Genomic DNA, 25,463 nt, shown 5'->3' with positions numbered 1-25,463 from the left:
CCCGGCATACACCGTCAAGGAGGTGCTGGATTCTAGAAGACGTGGGGGTAAACTTCAGTATCAGACTGATTGGGAGGGCTACGGTCCTGAAGTACCCCCTCATTAAAACTTCTGATTTAAATACATTGTATGTACTGAAGAGTAATGTCATTCCCATAGCATGTGGCAGTACTTTAGACAATATGTATTACAGTAAATGTATCTGGATGCCAATATAGTTGCACATACTGAGCTCGCAGTTCCTTCACCATTGGTGAGTTCAAAAAGGTACTCTGTATACTTGTTTCCTGTTATGATGGAGGACACAGTCCTCTCACATAGTTTCTTTTCTCCATCTTAGACTTTCTCTTTTCCATGTTCAACAACCTGTTTGCTATTGGTTGTGTCACATTATTTGAAACAAGTGAAATAAATTTTAAGTGGTTGTGTTTAATCAGTGACGTGTGCTTCATTTGTATTTATAATTGTTGCCACTTGTGTTTAGCAGTATGAATGACGTGCCTTAGAGTGCAGAATGTGTTTAGAGAATGACAATGTGTTTTGCTAAAAGATGTAAGTAAGATGTGAAATGTTTTGACAACAAATTGAACAATTAGCTAAATGAGTTTAGGCACCTGCAAACCCTGTTTAGCCAATGGGATTTAGCATTTCAGCAATTGAGAAACTGTAAGGTTACACATACCTCATTTGAAAGATTGCCTCATCTTTGCCTTCCTTCTCATCTTCTTCCCCCTCTTCGGCCTGCCATGCTGTCTCTTACTCTCACTTTCCCTCTGTGTTCCTGCTGCTCCATTATCTTGCCTAGCACCTTTATTAGTCATTGAGGCCTCTTTTATACTCTGACTAATGGTCGAAGCATTTATTCTAATGAAGTTTGCACCGGTACAACTTGTGTGAGACTATTAGGGTTTTGTATTTGAAGATCAAGGTTTCTTAGGTGAAGTTTTGAGGCTCCCATGTTGCCAGTCTTCAGAGAAGATGCAAAGAGGAGTTCAATTGCATCCTTAATGCAATTGACCACCTTCTCATAATTGGATTCACCTGTGTATGCAGGTCAAGGGTCAGTGAGCTTACAAAACAAATTTTGTGTTCCAGTAATTAGTGCTAAAGGTATTCAAATCAATAAAACAACAAGGGTGCCCAAATTTATGCACCTGCCTAATTTTGTTTAAATAATTATTGCATACTTTCTGTAAGTCCTATAAACTTCATTTCACTTCTCAAATATGTGTTCTTCTGCTATATGATATATTTAACTGCAATTGCTGATCCGAACAACCAATGATTTATAAAGAAAAATAATCAAAATTATCAGGGGAGCCTTTTTTCATACTACTGTATATGTATTACATTGTGTAATATACCAAACGTATTTAGTTCACAGAACAGACTGATTAAAAAAAAAAGTTTTTTTTTTTAAGTTACAGTAGGGCATGGTGGCATGAGAAGACCTGGTGTCCTGATCTTTATAGTCTTTCATGGACACCACTGAAGCTAGGTGTCATTATGTCCATATTTGGCAATCAAGATTTTCAATGACTAAAATAAATGATTTTTTCAAAATCACTTCTCGTATTTTAAATAAATATGAGATTTATACAGATACAGAATAACACATCACTGCATCATTAAGGTGGTTAAAAAGCTTGTCATCCAGGCAAAAATATACAATGTGCTGGGAAGCAGGCTGGCTAAGCTGGTTGAGCAGTTTGATGGTTTAACTGGTCTATCAGCATGACGGGTTTGGCCAAGCTAGTCACACTGATGGACCATTAATTTTACATTTTAATGTGCTTTGGATATGTGGATCAGTGGACTGTGAACTTGGAACTGCCTACTTGTTAAATAATTGACTTGTATACATTGTATACACTTGTATACATATAATACATCACTTTATAAATAAAGTAATGTATTATAGAAGCTTTAATTTTATCACCATATTTGTAGTAGGTGGTTTTACTGGAGTCATAATGCTTTTTAGTTTGCTACTTCTCCAAACAGTAAGTTTGGAGCTAGTAGTAAATACTTCTTGTGAAGAAGGAAAAGCAACTGAGAGCATTCTAACAAACACACGTAATGATTTTTTTATTTTTTCACTAAAAAGCGAGTTCAATTTAATCATGAGAATCCCTCATATGTCTACACATGTGCAATTGTTTATACGCTTAAAATGGAAAACTCGTAGACGCCTCGCCAGTCAAAGTGCTACCAAGTCTCGCGTTTCCACGCGTGAGTTCACTGCTCCGCGGTTACTAAAACTCGTGTCACCATGGAAGCAGTCGGTTTGTGACATGATGCGCCATTTTATTTCATAACACCAATCAGAAGAGACAGCAAAAGAGAGACATTTAACTGGTAACCAAGCAGTTGTCTAAACAAGCCACTAAATGTGTGTATCGAAACGAGGTCGAAGAAAAGAAAACATCATCGTCAATGCTCGTTCTTCTTGGAGGTTATGCTCTTTGAAATGAAACTAGTGCTAGCTAATTGATAAGTTACTGGAATGTGATGTATTTACGTAGCTAGCTAGCTAGCACTAGCTAACTAACATAGATACGTGTTTTTCACGCTGTATGTTTTTAGTAATCGTGAGAGGTTTCATGAAAAGTTTTCTTGATGACGGATTACTGCTTCTGAGGTCAAATATCGTTTCCCGAGGCTACCACATTTAGTGTGTTTAGTAGTTAGAAGTGTTTAACTTTGCAGTACACTAAACTAAGGTAGATAGCTAGCTACTTGTTTATACAATGGCTCTTAAGAGGTTTGTGCGCCGTGTGTTTGTTATAACTAACGTTAATAGTTATGGGGTGGGTATTAATACCGTTTGTGCTAGCTAGCTGGCCAGCTGGCCTGCTAGCTGACATTGGACAGCAAAGTAGTGCTATATAATGGATTAAAATCAGTAGACCAAAGTAGAATACCGTAGTGCCTTAGTCACAACCTGGAGAGACTATTAGCTACCATATTTTTCACTGTGGCTTTAGGTTAGAGGCGCTCATTTTGACCGAGAAACGGGTTTCCGTCATCTAAAATGTCTTGTACCGTTGTATATGTTCCCCTTGCTTTACGGGTGCCTGATTAGTATAAATTAGGGTGTGTGGCCTTTACAGCAGAATGGGTTACGAATGAATCTGTCTAGTGTAGCTTTTAAGAACTATTTGTTTCTTTGTATGTAGCAGCTGCCTTTCAGTAACGTTGACCATGCAATTTTCTGAGCAGTACTTTTAATGATGGTTTGTGGATTAATACCTCCAGAATTACTTGCACAACTCCTTGATCACGAGGACTACCAGAATCGAACAAATGGGGTAGAGGAGCTGAAAAACATTATTTCTGAGCTTGACTTGAAGACAGTTTCCTCTGATCGTATTGTGGAATTTATACACTTTTTGAATACACTCCTGGATGATACAAACTTTAAAGTGTTGTATGGTACTTTACAGGTTATCAACCTCCTGATTCAAAAACTGGATCACAGTGTGGGCAGATATTATAAGCTAATTGTATATGTGGCTCTTAAAACTTTGGGGGATGCACGCACTGTTCCCCGGAATGAATACATGAATGTTTTTAGACATCTTATGAGGGTTGTTGGTCCACAGAAGATTTTGGAACTTGTAATAGGACATTTGAAGCACAAAAATTCCAGAGTCAGAGAAGATGTCATCAACATCATCACAGCTGCTATGCTCACACACCCTAGGAAAGACTTTAACATTCCAGATCTATGTTATGTGGTTGCTCCTTATTTAGCAGACAACAAAAAGAGGGTCCGTCATGCAGCTCTAGAGCTTTTTGCTGTTTTCGACTATTGCCTTGACACAGGGAAAAAGCAGCCCCTCATGAAGGCCATAGATCGGGTGGAACTAACTGGGGATATGGAAGGACTTATGGCTGCAGTACAAGCACGAAGGGCCAGACACATCCTCCCCCGCCTGTCTGCAGATGGCATGGTGGAATATGCACTGGTTATCCCCAAGCCTGGTCAGCGGCGCAGGCCCCAGTTGTGCTCTGGGGCTGACCTAGACTGGGTCCTCAATGGAGTTAGAGTTAATAGTGCTCAAAGCGGTCAGACGGAACTAGATTCAAATGGGTTAAGTGGATATGGTAGCCTCGGGTCTCTGACAGATGATCATTTTTTGCAAAGGAGAATAGTTAGTGCTGGAAAGGGAAAAAACAAGCTACCCTGGGAGAATTCTGGTCTCCCATGCACCGTAAACCAGCAGCCAAACAGCACATCAGACGAAAAGTCATCTGATAAGGTAGGCTTGTTTATTTTGCATGCATAAAAAAAGAGTAATTTAGGAGAAGATAATAATGTCCGCATGAGAACAGGATACAAATACTTAAATCATTGAAAAAAAGTTTCATTTACATTCTAAGTATCAAGTATCAAATGACAGTTGAAAGGTTTTGTGGTATAAATGAATATATCCTCTTCTTTGTCTTGGATTATAAATGGAACAAGACTTTCTTGTGTTGGAGTGTTGTTAGGCCTAGATTTAGGTCTACTTTGCTTTTATTCATATCTTTAGTGTAACCAAACATTTATTTTATTGAGATTACCTTGCAAAACACCTAGAATATTTAATTATTTAACTTTTGACTATCAGCACAGAGTCTGCTTAGACTGGTGCTTACCAGTTTTAAAATTCTGCATTGTGATACACATTTTTCAGTGTGTCAGAGTTTTTCACACATTTTTACAGTATGTATGATCCACATATTCAGTGAACAAGCTAATTGACTGTTGTAAGTCAATTTGCCTTCTACTGCTTAAACATTTATGGCCCATTGACTTGGAGGTAAGACATAGATTACCTTTGAAATTGATGTTCTGGTTTGTTATAAAATTGAGACGTGCTGGTTTAGACCATACAAAGTATATTGATGTTTGTTAATGTTTGTTGCAGTTGTAAATGTAGTGCTTTGCATGCTATATCCATTCAGGAGCAGGCACTTAGGGTTAAAAAGTCCTCACATGTGCAAATAGCAGTTTATAAGAGTAACTTTGCTTAAACTTTGCATTAATTTACGCAATAAACAACCACTTATGACACTAATGTGGGGTCCAGCCCTGATAATCAACCAATTGTACTAAAAGATGATCGGCATTGCCCCAAAAACACTGATCGGTCCATCTCTAATTTTCATTTGGCAGTTGTATCATTCATGCTGATTATATTGTGATTTTTATGGTGCAAAGCAAACCCTATAGTTGTCAGAAGCCCTCGTTTATACAAGACGAAACTTTTTTTATGTTTTTTTTTTTTTTATGTTCCACAGTCAACTGTCAGTGGTATTATAACAAAGTGGAAGCAATTGGGAAAGACAGCAACTCAGCCATGTAGTGGTAGGACACGTAAAATGACAGTCTACGGATGCTAAGTGCATTGTGCACAAGGGTTGCCAACTTTCTGCAGAGTCTATCGCTACAGACCTCCAAACTTCATGTGGCCTTCAGATTAGCTCAAGACAGTGCTAAGAGAGCTTCATGGAATGTGTACGCTTGTAAAGTAGAATAAGCCACAAACCTATGCAAAGTGATAGTGTAGAAAGCTGACAGAATCTTTTAAAAAAATCTTAAATCTGTGATAGGGTTTTTTTGTCACACCACCCAGCCCTACTGTTAATACAGTTTTTTCCCCTTAAAAACATGCTGCCGCATGTGTAGTTTATAAAAACGTAGAAAATTATACTACTATATTTCTATCATAGATCATAAATTTAAACATGGTGTGGACATTTGCCACCTTTTACAGAATAGAGTTAAACTGGAAGCTGGATGATGAAGCTTTAGGAAGTTTTAACCATTTTGAATGTCCATCATGAACTAGGTTCAAACTTTATGAAAAACATTTGTCAGGTGCTATCGAATGTAGGCAAGTCTGAATCAGAGACATACACAAAAGTTGGAATGAGGAATATTCTGTTATCTTTACAAGCAAATAGGTCCAGTGATACAAACATATGTTAATATTGGCAGTATACATTTATGATGGTTTCATCATAAATTTACCATGGGAATAAAATGGGAATATTCAACGCCAAAAGTGAGAAATTTACAAGTAGTTGGTAAAAATATACTGAAGCATAATCTTGGCTAAAATAATTAGATATTATACCAAAACATAGCTTTAGTTAAATAGCAAAGCTGCTCCTCAATCCCAGACACATTACACCCTGAAGCATTTGTCCAGATGATTTCTCTGGAGAAACAGCAAATATGTGCATTTAAACTGATGCAGGGAATTCTGAACGACTTAAGTTTGCACTTATCAAACCAACTTCAAAGACACAATTGTCAAACTAGCACAAATGAGCTAGTTGCAAGCTAACACCATCTTAGCTGGTGTGGTTAATACAGATTGTGGATTAATACAGATTAGTACAGATACCTAAAAGTCTTAAATTACATCTGATCTGATGTTCTAAACAGATCTGATGTGCTAAAGTTATTTGTTCATAATGAGTTAGGTATTTAATATGACTTGGTGCTGATTGCATAGGTCTTCGATATTACAAGGATGGCTAATTTTTACCATTTGTTCTACGAATAATTTAAACATTCTCATGAGTTAAATGTAGTTTAATTTAAATGTGAGTTTTAAATCTTATTCACATCCAAAAAATATTCCACTTCGCAACTAGTGACATCAATAAACACCAGTGAGCCAGTTCCATTGGCAGCCATATATACCTATGCCACATCATCTCCCTTCATGTTTGACAGATATTGTATGCCTTAGATTTAGAGCCCTTCCTTACTCTATACTTTTTTCTGTTCTCGAGTGTTATCCGGGTTTGCATCTTGAGGTAACCTATTTAGTAAGACATCTTTTGATTGTAGAGTTTGATGATATACCCACATCCTTGAGTGTTTTTCATCTGACAGGATGTTGTAAAGGTGTTTTTTCACCAAGGAAAGATCATCCTTTTTCATTTAGCCTAATAACTGTCTTACTCACTTGGATCACACATTAAGATTTCCCCCATACAGCTACCAAATTCAGTTGTCACCTTTATCTCCTTCAATCGTCATGAAATAACGAAAGAACAGGCTACAAAACAGCTTTTATCAATTGTCAAATTACTTTTGAGTATATAAAGAAATAGCTAGAATTCCTATGTGGCTAATGCAAAGTTAAAGCTGAAGGGCAACACTTCAATCACATCTTAATTGATTAATTTACAATCCATTGTGAATGTGTATAAAAGCAAAATGACTTGGTCTTTTTTTTTTTTTTTTTTTTGGCTTTAGTCTAGCATTGAAGATCTGACAGCCTCCTTGAGACAAGGGGGGACCCAGGAACCATGTACTACCAATTTTGGTAAGTAATTATACTGTGTCTCACACTTTTTGAACCTCAGACAATCCCTTTGTGTGTCTATCCAAGCCATTAAATTCAGGTGTTCCAATCAATTGCATGGCACCTAGGCATGCAGACTGCTTCTACAAACATTTCTGAAAGAATGGGTCGCTCCCAGGAACTCTGTGAATTCCATCTTGGTACTGTGGTAGGATTCCACCTGTGTAACTCCAGTTCAGTTGTGAAAGTTCTTCCCTACTACATATTCCACAGTCAACTGTCAGTGGTAGGACACGTAAAATGACAGTCTACGGATGCTAAGTGCATTGTGCACAAGGGTTGCCAACTTTCTGCAGAGTCAATCGTTACAGACCTCCAAACTTCATGTGGCCTTCAGATTAGCTCAGATGGCCTTCAGATTAGCCACTGGACTCTAGAGCAGTGGAGATGTGTTTTTTGGAGTGACGAATCATGCTTCTCCGTCTGGCAATCTCATGGACGAGTCTGGGTTTAGCAATTGCCAGGAGAACGGTATTTGTCTGACTGCATTGTGCCAAGTGTTTGGTGGAGGGGGGATTATGGTGTGGGATTGTTTTTTAGGAGTTGGGTCCGGCCCCTTACAGTGAAAGGAACTCTTAATGCTTCAGCATACCAAGAGATTTTAGTCAATTTCATTTTCCCAAATTTGCGGGAACAGTTAGGGGATGGCCCCTTCCTGTTCCAACATGACTGTGTACTAGTGCACAAAGCAAGGTCCATAAAGACATGGATTTGTGAGTTTGGTAAGATGTGCCACCAGGTGTTGTCAAGTAAGCCGCCTATCACAAGAGGTGTTGACTCTCAGAAACTTGTCTTCTGATGATGTGAGCCTGTCGCACCTCTTTCTGTACCAGACCTCTTTAATTTTCTCTAGTTTTAAAAAGCTTTTTGGTGTAGGAAACTACTCAACATTCTGCCCTACTTTGTCATTTTCAAAGGAGAGCAACACTTTACGGAGGTCAATATGCCGTCCTTTATTTAGGAATCTGAATCAGAATCAGAATCAGAATCTCTTTATTTCACCAAGTATGTTACCCATACAAGGAATTTGTCTTGGTGAGAGCAACACGTATGACAAGTAACAAAAAACACAGAACACAGTCTTAAACTAAAGGAAAATGACACTAAACAATAAATAGGGTAGGGGATAAATTAAAAAAGTAAAAAGTACTAAAGGTACTAAAGGAATGCATAATGACCCCAAAATACTGTGGTGCAGAATGTCATAACACTGTTCCTACACTGATTTTATGTAGATAAAGGGGTTGTAAGTAATACATTTGCATTAGCTTACAAGCCAGATTTCATTATTTTGTAACAGACTATCTGTAAGTTGTAAGTAGTTTTTCACAGTTTTTACATAATTTCTTAATTTTTAGTCAAAACTCAAAAGTCTTCGTTCTAACTGATGAATTGCATCTTAAAGTGAAACCAGGCAGTGCATAAAATAGGAAACATAAAACACCAGTGTTGAAGACATTTATTCCTCCCAATTCCATGGAGGGTAATTTTGCTTTAGTTCAGTGACATTTGAGTGTGAACTACACATTTCACATTCTTAAACATTTAAAAAGTTTTGGTCAGACATTTAACTTCATTCCAGTAAGTTTCCAACAGTACTTCCTCTCTGTAATGCTCATCCCAGCATCAGACGTGCCAAAATAGACAGGAAGCAGGTGAAAACCTGGCCCCCAGGTGCTGTCTCTGCTCTTTAGGACTGTTTTGAGCACACTGATTCAGAGATGTTCAGAGAAGCAGCAACTTCTGGTAATTCTATCAACCTGGAGGAGTATACAGAGTCAGTGACTGGCTACATCAGCAAGTGCATTGATGTTCCTGTCTCCAAAGTCACCACAACTCACCCCAACCAGGTCAAGGCGTTCAAGCCAGGAGATAAAACAGGCCTCAGACCAGCCAGATTCAAGCTCTCCCCGGCCATCAGAGAGGCAAAGCGCACCTACACTAAGAAAATCCATGACCATTTCCAAGACACTGCAGACATGTGGCGCATGTGGCGGGGCATCCAGGCTGTCACCAACTACAAAACACCATCACCTACATATGATAGTGACGCCTCCCTTCCAGATGCCTTAAATAACTTTTATGCTCAATTTGAAGCACAGAACTGTACACCAGCAAGGAAGACCACACCTCTTCCAGATGATAAGGTACTGTGCTTGTCCACCGCTGACATGAGGAAAACGCTGCTCAGAGTGAACCCACGAAAAGCCCCTGGACCAGACAGCATTCCTGGCAGAGTTCTCAGAGAATGCCAAATAGCTAGCCGATGTTTTTACAGACATCCTTAACATCTCTCTGAGCACTGACTAAAGAGATGGTTGTTGACTTCAGAAGAGTGCGAGGCGACCACGAGCTCTATTGAGCTCTATTGTGGAAATCATCCAGAGCACAAAGTTCCTCGGCGTCCACATCCCAGAGAACCTCACGTGGTCCCTCAACACCAGCTCCATAGCCAAGAAAGCCCAGCAGCGCCTCTACTTCCTTCGGAGACTGAGGGAATCTCATCGTCCTTCTCTAATCCTGACCATGTTATACAGAGGGACTGTGGAGAGCATCCTGAGCAGCTGCATCATCGTCTGGTTTAGGAATTGCAATGCCTCGAAACACAAGACCCTACAGCAAATGGTGAGGACAGCTGAGAATATTTTAACCTGTCTGAATCCCATTTATCTTATTTTTATGTTTAATACTTCATCACCTCAGTACCTGCTGTCATGTTTCATGTGAATATAAATCTGTCTGCATATAATGTCACAGCATGTTCAATTTCTGTGCACCTTACCAATACCTACCTGTTAAATTTCTATGCACCTTACACTCAAGAATTGATGTATTTATTGTATTGTCTTGCACATTGCATTTTCTGCAGTCTGTCCTTTACGGTATTGTTTTTATCATTTTGTTTTAAATTGCACATAATTTCATTGCACTGTGTACTTGTACGGAGCTGAAATGACAATAAAAGCCACTTGACTTGACTTTGTGGAAACCGCTCAAAAACACCTCAACTGGGTACACCTGGGTAGTTTCTAAGATTTCTACTTGTGTGCAGTCACATATTCTGACAGCCATTATCAGATTATGTGACTGCACTGTTTCGTCTAGAAGTGTAGAGGGGTGACCAAATGTGATGCCGCCGGAAAGTGTGACCCCTGTACTGTATACTTCTATAAGAAACAGTGTAGTCACGTACTTTACAGCGTAAGTGAACTAGATCTTGAATTTAAGATGTTTAAACATGCACAAAATACAATACTAACTTAAAACCTTTACAAAATTACAATGAATAACTTTGAGTAATATGTTTTGTGAATATTGCACACCCCTACGCATAAGGCATTTCTTGTTACAGTGTCATAGTGTCAAATGTAAAAGTGTTAATTTTGTTATATATGAATTAACTGCTAAATAATGCCACCATTGTGCGGCTTACAGCTAGACTCCACACTGTTAACACAACACAACAGATGTTATAAATGACTTGAGTTTTCAAATAAAATTTATTTGTTCAGCACTTGTTACAGCTGCTGTCGCACAGCTGCTTTAGTTAAATCATGGATAAAAGTCACTGTACCTCCAATAAGGCTGTAATATATTCATAGTAGTGATGGTGAGAGTAATGAGGAATAATGGTGGCAGATAGTTGGTCCATGTAAATTTTAACATGGTCATTAGGCAGGTAGCAGTAACGGGAGGGTGGGCAGCTGGTCTGACACGGGTGGCAGGGAAGCCTGGTGGTCAGTCTGGTGTGTGGCAGCTGGTCCCACGCAGGTCGGGCCTAATAAGTGGGTGGACATTTACTGGAGAAGGTATAGAGATGGAATTAGTTCTGAATGGATTTATGAATAGCAGAGAATGTTGAGCAGTATCAGCTTATGGAGAGCAGAGAATGTTGGGCAGTATCAGAGTGTGGCTGATGACTCCGACTATAAGAGCCTAATTAACATCACAGGAGCGCCCTGAAACGCTGACGTCCATCTGCTCCACCGCCATGTTTGAAATTGTTGCACGTGTAAATTAGTTTGTGCAGTGGGATGACTGATTTCTGTTGTTCTAAGATTTGTAATTTCCTTCCTAGACTTCTATGCATCTACAACCTTTCTTTCTGAATGCCCCAGAAAGCTCTTTGGATCTCACCATGGTAAAAACACTTAATTAACCAAAGAGCAAATGTTTTAAATAAGACATTCTTATTCCAAATCCCCTCTGGTGATGTTCTCTAAAGAGTGTTTGTATTCATAACATTTTACAAATTGTTATTAAATCAATAAAATTTGTATGTGTTTAGTTATATTTCCTCCATCTTACAGTCATGTTTAAGTGAGGATCAAATATCCACGTTTAAATATATTGAAAAAGACATAATACATAATATAACATTTTCATGGATTGTGCTAACTGTTCACCACACATTCCTACAGTCTAAATGAGAACAATGTGTGCTGGGAAAAGTTAAGTGAGGTGGTCTTCATGCTAGACTAAAGGCAAAAAAAAGGCTGGCTTAAGATAAACTCTAAGCCAAGAAAATAACGCAACATGAAATCAGAGACTGTTGTGTTTTTATATTTACAGAGACTTGGTTATGGGACAAAATACCAGACATATCAATCCAATCTCAAACACGTGTTGTCTACCAAGGGGAGTGTGCTGCAGTGTCTGGAAAAAATAAAGAAGGTGAGCTTTGCATTTAAGTTACCATATGATACACTGTACACAATGGCTTTCCATGGAAGATGTGTTAATGAAATGTAGACTATTTATATATTTTTTACCAGGAAACAAAAATGCTCTTGACTATTTTTTCAGCAGTGTTCAGGATGCCTGAACGGCTGTGCCTCACCCCTACATCTGACAATTCATTCACACTACACTTCCCACGGGAGCCGATGCACCCAAGTTTTTCACTCCCCTTTACATCTGTGTTGATGTGATGGGACAAGCGTGATTTGATTAGAGTTGACATAGAGGATGGATCCACAAGGCTGATAAATGAATTTTTATGCTGTCCCCACTCCACTGCATTTGTCTCACAGCATTGATGACTACACAATGGCTCTGAATAACTTATCAAAGAGGCCAATAGACAATACAGATTAGAATAGAATTCTGACTGTTGGATAAAATAACTAACATAAATGTTTGAGATGACTCTCACTCTTTGTCCATGCTGCCATGTAGGAAAACAATGACTTATGGATAACTATCTTTTTTTGTTTTCTTCCATTCTACCCAGTATTAGCAGTTTTGTTTAAACATGTCATTATTCAAACATTTATATCCTTGAACAGTTCATTGTCATTTTTATTATTCAAAAGTGAATAATCTAGTATCTGCCAATATGTCTCTTTTAATCTCTAGGTTTAACAGAGCATTTTGAGCCACGCTCTCCAGGCTGGAGGAGAGAGACAATGGGCAGGCTTCGCCGAAGTGGTAGTCTTGATTCAGACCAAGATGTTTTCAAAGCAGCTAGCACCAGAGACGCGGAAAGAGGTGATGTTTTATTTAATTGTTTTCATAGTAATACATTTATTGATTTGTTTGTTATACAACAGTTCTGACCTCACAATCTGGTTGAGAAGCATTATAACTGCTGTTAATAGCATGGCTTTTTCCACACTAAAACTTTATCTCTCTATTGATGTGTTAACAACAATTGAAAAGGCTGAGCTGAGCCCTTGTCTGAGCTGAGGTAAGTCATGTTCACATGCCATGCTCTTAACTCTATTAATGGGGAGAGACCAAAATATTCTAAACTGATTTCAAATATATTTTCCACATTGAGGGGGCTTTCCCCACTAACTCAACAATGGTTATGGTGTAACCAGCAAGCTGATTGGCTATTTTGGTTAAAGAGTAAGACTTTATCTAGATTAGATGCCAAGTTGAGTTTTATGAGAACTCCCATTCATATTCTCGGGCTGAACTTGAACAGCTCTATGGCTCTATCTGTTCTAAAGGTGATCCTTATAGTCTAGTCAAGTCAAATTTATTTGTATAGCGCTTTTTACAACTGTTGTCGTCACAAAGTAGCTTTACATAATTAGTACTTAATAAAGGACAGAGACAGAGAAGAAAGAAGGAATAACATGAAGGGTCAAAGACCCCCGTGAGCAAGCCAACGGCGACAGTGGCAAGGAAAAACTCCCTCAGAGCTTGAGGAAGAAACCTTGGGAGGAACCAAGACTCACAAGGGGGACCCATCCTCCTCTGGCCAGACTATTTTAAACATTAATGATAAAAATTACCAAAGCAGATACAACAGAAATTTGATAGTGGTGATATTAATAGTGTCAGACAGGCACGAGTCCATCTAGGTTTCAGCACGGCCACCAAACAGGCAGCAGCGGCAGGCGGGTGAGCCATGGGTGGTGGCGGGTTGGGGGGGACCCGCTGGCCGGACTGGTAGGTGGCAGCTGGTTAGATGCAGGTAGAGGGGACCTCAGCGGGCAATCTTCCTGCAGGTCGGGCTGGGTGGCCATTTACTCGAAGAGGGTAGAGAGAGAAAAGTTAGTTCTAAGAGAAATTTTATGGAGTGCAGAGAATGTTGAGAATCAGCATCTGTGTATGTCTGACGACTCCGGCAGGTGTGATTATCACAGCATAATTAAAAGGAGAGAGCCAGAAGGTAACACGGACACGGGCGTACCCTGAGAACACCAGCATCTATCTGCTCCACCGTCAACAAACCTGAGTGATTGCGTGTAAGCAGCGAGACGACAGCTCCAGCATCTCAGTGTACTACAATTCCCTGGGTCCGCGAACCCCTGGACCTGCAGCCCTTATCTAAGAAACATTAATTACCAAAAGCTAAACTAAACATATAAGTTTTCAGCTTAGATTTAAAGATTGAGACTGTGTCTGAGTCCCGAACATTATCTGGAAGGTTATTCCAGAGCTGGGGGGCTTTATAAGAAAAGGCTCTTCCCCCTGCTGAGGTTTTCTGAATTTTGGGAACGAGTAAGAGGCCAGCACCCTGAGATCTAAGTAGTCTTGATGGTTCGTAATATACTATAAGATCCTGCAGGTACTCAGGAGCGAGGCCATGTAGGGCCTTATATGTTAATAGAAGAATTTTGTATTCGATACGGAATACAATGAATATCTACGCATTTATCCTAGACTGTGTACAGGGCTCAGCAGATAAACTATATTGTCTATATAAGTATTCGCTTGCCTGCATGTATATGAACTTAAGTGACATCCCATTGAATTCCCTTGAGTGAAATCCATAGGGTTTAATATAATGGCAAGCCACCCTTTGCAGCTATAACGGCTTAAACTCTTCTGATAAGGCTTTCCACAAGGTTTAGGAGTGTCCATTCTTCCATAAGCGTGTTTGTGAGGTTAAGTGAAGTTATTTATCCCAAAGGTGTTCTATCGGGTTGAGGTCAGGACTCTGTGCAGGTCCATCTATTTCTTCTACACCAAACTCGGTCAACCATGTCTTTATGGACCTTGCTTTGTGCACTGGTGCACAGTCATGTTGGAACAGAAAGGGGCCATCAACAAACTGTTCCCGTTGGAAGCATGAAATTTACCAAAATCTCTTGGTATGCTAAAGCATTAAGAGTTCCTTTTACTGAGACTAAGGGGCAGAACCCAACTCCTGAAAAACAACCCAGTCTAGTAGTATGAGGGTTGGAGATACAGTTGTTTGGAAGTTTACATACACATGAACATTTTTAAATGTTTACTGTATGAAGTTGTATAAAGTTTATTTATTAAAACTGTTCTTTTTCTAGGGCAAAATTAGTGTACCACATACAATAATTATTTCTTTTTTTGTGGGGGTGTGTTCTATGAACAACACATGTAAGGTCAAAGACATACTTGCACATGCTTAAATTATTAATTTACCTGCATTAAGTTCCTAAATGTCTTAATTAACCAAGGCCATCACCCCTTACCTTACAGTTAGTGATTACAGTTGACCACAGCTGGTAGCGTATCTGTACCCACAAATAAATGGTTTGTTCAATAGCACTCATTGGATTGACCAGCACTCCGTACAGATCTAGTCATGTCTTATGGAGGAAGTTCTAAACAACTGCCATGATGATGATTCCAAGATCATCAATTCAATAATTATATGTAAATACAAAATGGGAGGTGAAAGAAGACCCAACTGTCAACCTTTGTTTTGAAGAAGTAGATCCTGGTGGTTAGGAATAATCCAAGAATTACCAAGGCATAGGCCTGCCATTAACTAAAAGGTGCTGGAACACCAGTTAACTGTGATAAATAAAGCATTAAACCCCAAGAACACTGTACTAAATGTTAAGCATGGTGATGGTAGCAGTGTGCTGTGGGGCTGTTTTGCTGCCAGTGGAACTGGTAGTGGGAAGTAATAAAGGAGGACAACCTAAATAATTCTTTAGTATAACCTCAAACCATTAATTAGCCTTTTGAAACTTGGACACAATTGGGCAAGTTGCCCCCCCCCCCCCCCCCCACACACACACACAGTATCAGTGGAATGGCTAAGTTAAACTAACATTAAGCAGGGGGGGGGTGATTGGCCAAAAGCCCTAAATGGTTTTATAAGAATTTACATTAAAAATAACTGTTTTGTGAAGGTAAAATGGCTAGTATGTGCCAGCTAGATGTGCCAAGTGCTGGGCAGTATGGTTTACAACAAAAAGCGCATTAATCAAGGGCTGTTTTTGCATCTATTTGATTTAGAAAAAAACTACCACTGGTGTTTTCTCATGATTACGAGATAAGAGGATGTGTTGTTAACCAGCGGCTCTGAGAGACAGTAAAAAAGATTCTATTCTAACTCTGCACTCGCTAATTTTGTGGGGCCAAACAAACCCTTTAGTCTTTATTATATACAAAATTATTTATTTTAATATTCTATGTATTTGGCACAAAAATAAGTTGCAAACCTTTGAAGTCCGGACGTTTGAAAGTGAGATGTGTATTGATTGAAGTGAACTTTGATTGTAACCCCCTTTTTTTTTTTCTTTTTTTTTTTAAAGAGGTCAGATGAATATGAAAACATCAAAAATACTGTATTTGCCTTGTCTATGGTGTGTATATTGTGATATATTGTGATGGCTATTATTGTCTGTGTTTAGAAATACACAAAAGAAAATAGAATGATAGAAAAGAAGACAATTTGATATTGAGAATGTGTTAATTGCTGGTACTTGTAAGTGGATTGTCCAGTAAGATTGTGTTTAGCTGTAAAGACAGTGTAGAGGACAGTGAAGCAATTATCAAATTGAATATTCTTATGTTCCATTTTGGTCTCCAGTGTATGGTTTCAGTATTGAGGACGCATTTAGGGGTCTTAAGGGGTACAACAAAGTTCACACAGAAGTTAATGTGTAATTTGTGATGTGAGATCAGCATCTTAATTAGTTAAAAAAAAAGATGTCCCATTTTATACCCTCAGTGCTCTCTTTCTGTAATTTTGCAGCCTCTAGTGATGTTACTGTCCTAGTGGTCTGTCTCTAAGCATTGGCCTTATACAGGATAGTGAGTTGAATTGGTATAAATGTCCTAGTGGAGAAAAAGCTTTAAACAGATTCAGAGACCTGTCTTTTTTTCAGCAGCATCATTAAATTCTCCAGACACACGCATTGGGACATTAGCTCTTGTGATAGTTGAATGTATGATGTGCTGAATTTGTATTGGTGAAAAAAAGAAAGTAAATAGCATACAAAATGGTTTGTGATTGCTCATAACATAGTTACACATAGGCTACCTCCTTAACCATGGTATGTGTTGGCGCAACCATTACACATGGTGGTGCATTATCTTTTTTGTATCCATACAAAGCATGATATCTCAACCATTTTTGCTGGTGTTCATACATTGCCCGTGACAAATGGTTTTATGGCTTATTCATCCATTTATTTGTTGGTTTAGTCCCTGCCCTGCAGCCCTGGTATAGCCGTGTGATCAACTGATCTTTCATATAAATTATATGTAATCTTACATAGAAGTATTGTTGTGTTTTGTTGTACCATGGTCTTGGATGAACAAGTTCACTTTACTATGTTTTATGTAGTTGAAACCGCTATGAAGCCTCTTAAACTTGAACTAAACAATGCAACATCTGAAACTCTGTTGAATGAGCTCAGGATTTGAGTCCCTCTTGGCGTAGTGTTACTGATGGTAGCCTTTGTTACTTTTTACGATAACGAGGTCAAACAGGTATCATTTATACAGGTAACGAGTGGAGGACAGAAGAGCTTCTCAAAGAAGTTACAGGTGTGTGAAAGCCAGAAATCTTGCTTGTTTGTGGGTGACCAAATACTTATTTTCCACCATAATTTACAAATACATTATTTTAAAATCCTTCAATGTAATTTCCTGGTTTCTTTCTTCTCTCATAGTTGAAGTGTACCTATAAGTACAGTTAGGACTGTATAAGTTGGAGAACTTGCACAGTCAGTGGCTGACTAAATACTTTTTTGCCCCACTGTACTCACTGTACTCTCTGTAACGTGCAGCATTGTTAGTGAAGACTATTATGCCTTTTGCTCACGATTGTAGGTGCAGGATTTGTTCTGCCTAAAAAAGCAAGTATGCTACGACCCTAAACACAGTTTATCCTGCATGCACTGGTAAATGCCATTCTATCTCATATAAATGTATTAATGGGAAGATGCACAAAAGTGAATGGAGTAATGGGATGCTTCCATAGCTTATTCCCTGCTCATCTTCACCAGGGTGCCAATGATTCTCTGTATGATTTAAATGAATAGCTTGTGCTTTGCTGTGTTGAGAATAGATGCTTGCCTCTATTCCAGGTTTTCCCAAGCCCATCCAGTTGCTGTCTGGTAACAATGTAGGACGCACCTTTTCTCTCCCTTCTAATTCACCTCTCTCTGGGTCCTCCCTGCTACCTTCCTGCCCTCTGGCTACTCCACCGGTTGTTCAGTTGACTTCCACCCTCCCTCGTAGATGCCATGACAAGTCCTCACTCACCATGTCCAACACATGGCCTAACAAGCAAGAGATAAGAGACCCAAGCCCATGGAAAGACAATACTGGTGAGAATTTAAATTAATGAAGTATTTGCAAGTATTCAATACTAAATCCTATAAAGTGCTTTAAGAAGCATGCTTACTTAAGAATTAAATATGCAGTTCCTCTCTTGCATACCCAACACTGAAGCAGCCACGTTAGCCTACTACTAATGACTTAACAGAACCTGGGAGTAGATGTACTAAATACAGAGCAATAATCAGTGGTGCAGTCACACATGTTTTCTCTGACATGCACAAGACAACTGGGCTACCAGGCTTATTGTGGCATTAAATCTTTTTAGTGGGATGAAGAATTAATTTGTCTATGACAATGTTCTGGAATGTTGTTACTTTGTGTATATGTGTATTGTGTGTGGCAAGGTAGTCATGAGAAAAGTGAATGTTCTTTTTCCTTTAGGATTGTCTTTGACCATATTTCAGTCCAATAATCTTCTCACTGGCCCCGGGTTCTTTTTTTAAAGCATTTGTAAACATTCAACTAGTTAAAAATTATCACCAAGGACATAGGCTATGCTGATGCATTTACAGTATCCACAAAAAATACTTTTTTTTTTTTTGTATTTGATCCTTTTCGGACTTTCTTGAGCCCTTTTACAGATCACCCATGTGAAAATAGCCCACTTAGTGAGATGAATGTTTGCATTCACATTAATTAAGTTGCCACAGAGTTGTCACAAGGAGCTTTTGAATCAAAGCTGCTGAAACCACAGTGAGATAAATGATCTACAATTTGAGAAATATAGAAACATTGGTAAATCTCTCATAAGCAGTTTATGTTTGAAAACCAGTCTTTGAATTAAGGCAGTTCTACAAAGAAGAGTGGGCTTGAATATGAATTTCAGGTCTCCGAGACTAAAAGATATGAAAAGTTACCTGATGCAGATGTGCATGGTAGTGACCAAGGAAGAGTCATTTTCACAACTCCAGACACTAAAGCAGGGGTACTTTATATATAAATATTGGGTCTCATATGTTCGCATTTCCACTTGGTCGAAGTCCAAAATCGAAGCTGTTGACCGAAGTATAGGCCTCAAAAAATTTGACACACTAAATGGACAGAAGTATTGAGACATCAGCTTATTCACTGTTTCTATTAAAATCAAGGGTTTTCTCTTGCTTGCACAACCTTCCTTTCATAGTCTTGTTCAACTCACCAAGTCATCTGACCGCTATGGCCCTTTAGCAGAGACTCCCTCATTCCTGACCTCATCCCGGTCATGATCAGACAATGAGATGATCATGCACAGGAGTGCCGTTTTGGGGGAAAAGGTTAGGACAAGTCTAAAGACCTGTGGTTGACAGGGGCCCTAAAAATGTTTTGGAACTTATAAAAATATATATATATATATATATTTATTCCAATACTGAATGATTAAACTTTATCATTCATAGAATATTTTATTTTGCTTTGTTAAAACAGTAAAACAGACGAAGCATTGCTTGATTTGCCACCCCCTGCCTAATGACATGAAGTAGTTAGAGTGACGCACTTTGTTGCATTCATTAGAAAAATCTGGTTTCCAGAAACACAAAGAAAGAAAACATAGACAGGAGAAAGAAAGTAAAGGGTGACCGTAGGTCATCCAATTTTACACTAAGAAGGGTGGGTGTAGTCTGTGAGTGTTGGAAATTATTCTTTTAGTTTAGTCCATAGTGAAAAAGGGTAACGTTAGTTATTTAATATTAATGCAGGCAAATCTTTTAGCAGCTATTTATGCTAAATTATTCTGTGTCAGGACCAACAAAAGCAGCTTCAGGCTCAGCAGCCCTACATCTCCATTCCTATACCACAGCCCTATTGAAGTTGAGAAGCACTGTGTTGAATGATTTCAGTTGCCATAACTGCAGGGTGTAACCGAATGGTAGAGGGAGCATCACATGCTTCAGAATGACTTTTGACTTTTTTTTTTTTTTTTAATTTTCAAGATTCAAAGTTTCTTTTGAAGATATAATCCCCTTTTCTTAGAGATAGTAAATAAATGGATCATCTGCAAAAAACTTGCTGGTTGATGTTACCTAATTGTTTACTGGCTACTGACTAATGTAACTAAACTTAACAGGTTACAAATAAAAAATGTGCCCAAACAAAATAATACTGCATTATTCTGGATTTGCTTGCTCCTGCTTAATCTTATAGGTTTAAAATGAGCAGTTACTTGATGCTTGTGTATTTGCTTTCTCTGAACACTAAAATGTCAGTTTGAGACAAAATAAATGTATACTAATATCTTCATGCAGGTGAGCTTAGCTCCAGCAGATGTTCTCCACTGCCTATTCGCACCTCTCAAGCAAGCACAACTTCAGCTTCATCCTTTCGTCAGACCCTGAATATAGCCAGGTCTTCAGCAACTTTTCCAGTCACACAGCAGTATTGGCAGGACTCCTGGCAAAATCAATCTGGCCAGAGGTTTTACTTGGACCTGTCCCTCATGACCCTGCAGGATCAAGATGAGGAGCCAGTGGACAGAGAGGAGGTGATCAGCAAATTGTTTTATATTTACATTTCTTTAGACATAAAAAACATTAGACATAGTACCAGAACTTTTATTTTTATTTTTCTATTTTATTATATTGCATATCTGCTGTATTTACATGTGCTTGATGGGGGGGGGGGGGGGGGGGGGGGGGGGGCAAGGATTGTGTGTGTGTGTGTGTGTGTGTGTGTATACTCTTTACAGGTTAATAAGTAAATAACTTAATATGACCTTCTCTAAACCTTTGAATGCACATTCTTGCTGTTCTTTAACAAGGAGTTTAATGGCAAAATTCACAGCAGCTGTTTGATTCATTAATCTACCAGTAAATTTTCTGGTTCAGTTACAATTGGTATTCAAACAGTCCTCCTCATCATGCTGTTCACATTTTGACATCATGAGACCAAGACGACACCTAACAGTTGATCAACCATTGCGAGGCTTCAAACAGGATGTTCTCTGGCCACTGAGCTTAGAGTGTCACAGAGTGTCATCAGCAGGTCGATACAGACAGACTGGAAGAGTCACAGAAAGGCATAGAAGTGCCCGTCCTTTGGCCACATTCCACACTGATGACCGCTTCATTGTGAACAGTGCCCTGCGGAACCGGATGATGAATGCCACACAACTTCATGCACATTTAAGGGAGGTGAGAAGCACCCAAGTGTCACGTTAGACCATTCGAAACCATTAACATCAACGTGGTCTGCGTGCTAGAAGACCTGTGTCATCGTCTTGCATAGGCCAGGGAGCTCTTACACTGGACAAGGGACCAGTGGGCCTCGGTGCTGTTCACTGATAAAAGTCGATTCACGCTGAGCAGAAATGATGGCCATCAACGATGTTTGAGATGTCAAGGAGAGTACAGTGCAGTTGCCCATACTACTTGAATAACATCATTAATCAAATCATTGTGCCTCCGCATAAACAACACAGGCCTAATTTCATTTTCATTAATGATAATGCTCCAACTCATCGAGATCGCATCATTAGGGTACGGCTGCTGGAGACTGGGGTACCTCAAATGGAGTGGCTTGCACTTTCTCTAGACCTGAAGGCTTAGTCACTGTGTAGAGGCTCGTAACCAGAATCTATACACATACATACCCATATATGAATTGTTTCTTTTTAGATGAAGAACTCCTTGCGCTCCTTGCGTAACAGTGCAGCTAAGAAGCGGGCAAAAGTGAGTCTGAGTGGCTCTGAGCCAGACCCAGACAGTCCTGACTCAGCAGTTCGGCTTGAGCCGACTCTAGATTCATCCTCTCACACATCACCGTCTATGATCAGCCACTTGAACGAGAGTAACCTTTCCAGCCTCTGTTACCCTCCCACTCCCATCATCAACAGTACCAAGAGCAGGTAGGTTTTGGTTTGGTTTTTCCTTTACATTTATTTTGATTTCTGATCTACAGACATTTCTTTCAGTCTAGGAATAGTCATAATTGTACTGAAGTGGTAGACATAACAAAATTACATAGTAGGGATCAATATCAGTCTGTATCAAATTTGTCAGATTACAGTTCTCTTAAGAGATTTCTTGAATGACAATCTTTTGAATTTGGATTTAGATTATTAATCTACTACACCCACAATGTGTGTGCAACACAGAGCATGTATTTTCTGTAAGTGATTTGGAAGACATTTAATCATTTAAATATGTTAAATTTCATATTGCAGTTCTGGGAACTCTGCAGCAAAAACACAAATTGCTAGAGTGTCATCAGCAAAACAGAAGGCTCCCTCCTGCATTGAAGCGGTTTCTCAAGGTATGCTGAAATGTCCTGCAGGTGATAAATGATTTGCATACAAGCTCTTTATTTATATTTATAGTGGTGCCTCTACATTTTAGACCTTTTAGACCCAGGAGCATGTCAATGCTTTTAAATTAGCAAGTCCATGCTAAGGTAAATTAGCAAGTCAAGCAAATTAGTGTAATCTGTCTGTTGTGTTTTCATATGTAGTTATATATGTCAAACAGGTAAGACTGACATAAAATTAGTCACCCTGCGTGTGTAAGTTCACGATATGGGTTTTTCTATAGCTGATGTTTAGAGGTTAGGGTCAGACGATGGCAGATATGTGGTGCGGGGGATCGTGTTTTTTTATTTGTTTTTGGTCGATATCTAGTTTTTCGCTTTATTTGCATGGATGCACAACATTTCTGAATTTAGCATTTATTAAACACTGACTCAAACCATCTGTATAAATAAAAATCAACAACTGTTCTGCATGTGCTCCTGTGAGATGGCTCCTTGTCATAAATATTCCCAGTCTCGCTAAATACTCTTGTTGGGAACAAAGGAGTGGGGGTTGCGGTTCTTTAAGAAGGATGAGGCAAAGAGCGAAAGAGATTTCAACAAGAAAGTAAGAGAGAAAGAGCGTGACGTGAAAGAGAGAGAGAGAGAGAGAGAGAGAGAGAGAGAGATAGCACAATAATTTAATGCCTTCCCTTTATCTACCAGGACTGTTGTTGCTGTTGTATTCCCAAAGATTTGGCTTGGGGTCGTAAAACCACACCAATAACACAGGCCTACTCGCGGACATGCCTGACCATTTTGCATTTGGGCATGCTAAAGGCCATCGTGAGAAGTGTATCAAAGCATACACGCACGCAGCGAATGAGACCTAAAGTTACTACCACCTTGAACATGAAAGGGTGACTATTTTTGCACTTAAATCCAACTATTTCTTTCTTCCTTGTTTAGGTGTTTTTGATTCCATAGTCTTTCCCACCCATTCTGTTGTGGCAGCATGTGATGAGCAGGAGGACTCCATGAGCAAAGTTCTCTGGAAGTCTCCAGCTGGGGTATATGGGTATGCTCTTTCTATCAGCAATACTGATTCAGATGAGAGCACAAAGGCAAAGGAGTCCATGGTGAGTGACCATCTTTTTTTTTTTTTTGCTTGTTGCCCTGTCAAGCCATTAAGATCAATATTAGATTCTGTCTGCATTACCCAAAATATAAGGGCCTTCACATTACTGTTATCATACCCTGGATTTAGCTTTGAATCTGGGCATTAATTAGCAATATTTCAACAAACATCTGACCTAATGATGATGAAACAATGCAACAATGCACTGGATGCATTTTCGAAACTACTTTGAAACCACTAGATTGGATTTTAAGTGGTAATACAACAGATAAGTTAACAGATCATTTAGCCTTGATCATGGACCTAAAGCTTTAAACTACCAGTTATTAAACCTTTAAACAATAAACTAAATATTGACTAAATATTTAATATTGACTAAACTAAATAATTCTGTGTCCAGAATTATTAGGCAAATGAGTATTTTGATCACATCATCCTTTTTATACATGTTGTTCTACTCCAAGCTCCATAGGCTTGAAAGCCAACTACCAATCAAGTAAATCAGGTGACGTGCATCTCGGTCTAATGACGTTAACACCCTATATAAGGTGTGCTTAATTATTAGGCAACTTCTTTTCCTTTGGCAAAATGGGTCAGAAGAGAGATTTGACGGACTCTGAAAAGTCAAAAATTGTGAGATGCCTTGCAGAGGGATGCAGCAGTCTTGAAATCGCCAAACTTTTGAAGCGTGATCACCGAACAATCAAGCATTGGCAAATAGCCAACAGGGTCGCAAGAAATGTGTTAAAAAAAAGGCGCAAAATAACTCCCCATGAATTGAGGAAAATCAAGCGTGAAGCTGCCAAGATGCCATTTGCCACCAGTTTTGCCATATTTCAGAGCTGCAACGTTACTGGAGTTTCAGAAAGCACAAGGTGTGCAATACTCTGGGACATGGCCAAGCCTTCCTTAGAAGGCTGAAAAACGACCACCTTTGAACAAGAAACATAAGATAAAACGTCAAGACTAGGCCAAGAAATATCTTAAGACTGATTTTTCTAAAGTTTTATGGACTGATGAAATGCGAGTGACTCTTGATGGGCCAGATGAATGGGCCCGAGGCTGGATCAGTAAAGGGCAGAGAGCTCCACTCCGACTCAGACGCCAGCAAGGTGGAGGTGGGGTACTGGTATGGGCTGGGATCATCAAAGATGAACTTGTGGGACCTTTTCGGGTTGAGGATGGAGTGAAGCTCAACTCCCAGACCTACTGCCAGTTTTTGGAAGACACCTTCAAGCAGTGGTACAGAAAGAAGTCGGTATCGTTCAAGAAAAACATGATTTTCATGCAGGACAATGCTCCATCACATGCATCCAAATACTCCACAGCGTGGCTGGCCAGTAAGGGTCTAAAAGAAGAAAAAATGATGACATGGCCCCTTGTTTACCTCATCTGAACCCCATAGAGAACCTGTGGTCCCTCATAAAATGTGAGATCTACAGGGAGGGAAAACAGTACACCTCTCTGAACAGTGTCTGGGAGGCTGTGGTGTCTGCTGCACGCAATGTTGAACAGATCAAGCAACTGACAGAATCTATGGATGGAAGGCTTTTGACTGTCATCGTAAAGAAAGGTGGCTATATTGGTCACTGATTTGTTTTTGGTTTTGTTTTTGAATGTCAGAAATGTTTAAGTTTTGTGTTATATTGGTTTACCTGGTGAAAATAAACAAGTGAGATGTGTATATATTTGTTTTTTATTAAGTTGCCTAATAATTCTGCACAGTAATAGTTACC

The 25,463-nt window shown here is 39.2% G+C and overlaps 1 protein-coding gene across 4 annotated transcripts in view; it reads left to right on the top strand.

Annotated features, from left to right (window-relative positions):
• The first annotated feature begins 2,276 nt into the window (after positions 1-2,276).
• The window catches only part of LOC140564424 (TOG array regulator of axonemal microtubules protein 1), a 59,332-nt gene continuing 36,145 nt past the window's right edge, over positions 2,277-25,463 (top strand). Inside the window, exons 1-10 of one of the 4 annotated variants that reach the window (XM_072689873.1) lie at positions 2,277-4,265; positions 7,265-7,334; positions 11,946-12,047; positions 12,732-12,863; positions 17,553-17,594; positions 18,137-18,379; positions 20,615-20,850; positions 21,983-22,212; positions 22,531-22,619; positions 23,559-23,728. In XM_072689873.1, the coding sequence (XP_072545974.1) occupies positions 3,231-4,265; positions 7,265-7,334; positions 11,946-12,047; positions 12,732-12,863; positions 17,553-17,594; positions 18,137-18,379; positions 20,615-20,850; positions 21,983-22,212; positions 22,531-22,619; positions 23,559-23,728 (2,349 nt within the window). In that variant the 5' untranslated portion in view covers positions 2,277-3,230. The remainder of the gene's footprint in view (positions 4,266-7,264; positions 7,335-11,945; positions 12,048-12,731; positions 12,864-17,552; positions 17,595-18,136; positions 18,380-20,614; positions 20,851-21,982; positions 22,213-22,530; positions 22,620-23,558; positions 23,729-25,463) is intronic. The other 3 variants (XM_072689871.1, XM_072689869.1, XM_072689870.1) reach the window with 3 other exon arrangements.

Source organism: Salminus brasiliensis, chromosome 10, assembly GCF_030463535.1.
Source record: "Salminus brasiliensis chromosome 10, fSalBra1.hap2, whole genome shotgun sequence".
NCBI classification, from domain to species: Eukaryota; Metazoa; Chordata; class Actinopteri; order Characiformes; family Bryconidae; genus Salminus; species Salminus brasiliensis.
Note: the sequence above shows the minus strand (reverse complement) of the source record. Positions and strands in the feature narration are given on the sequence as shown.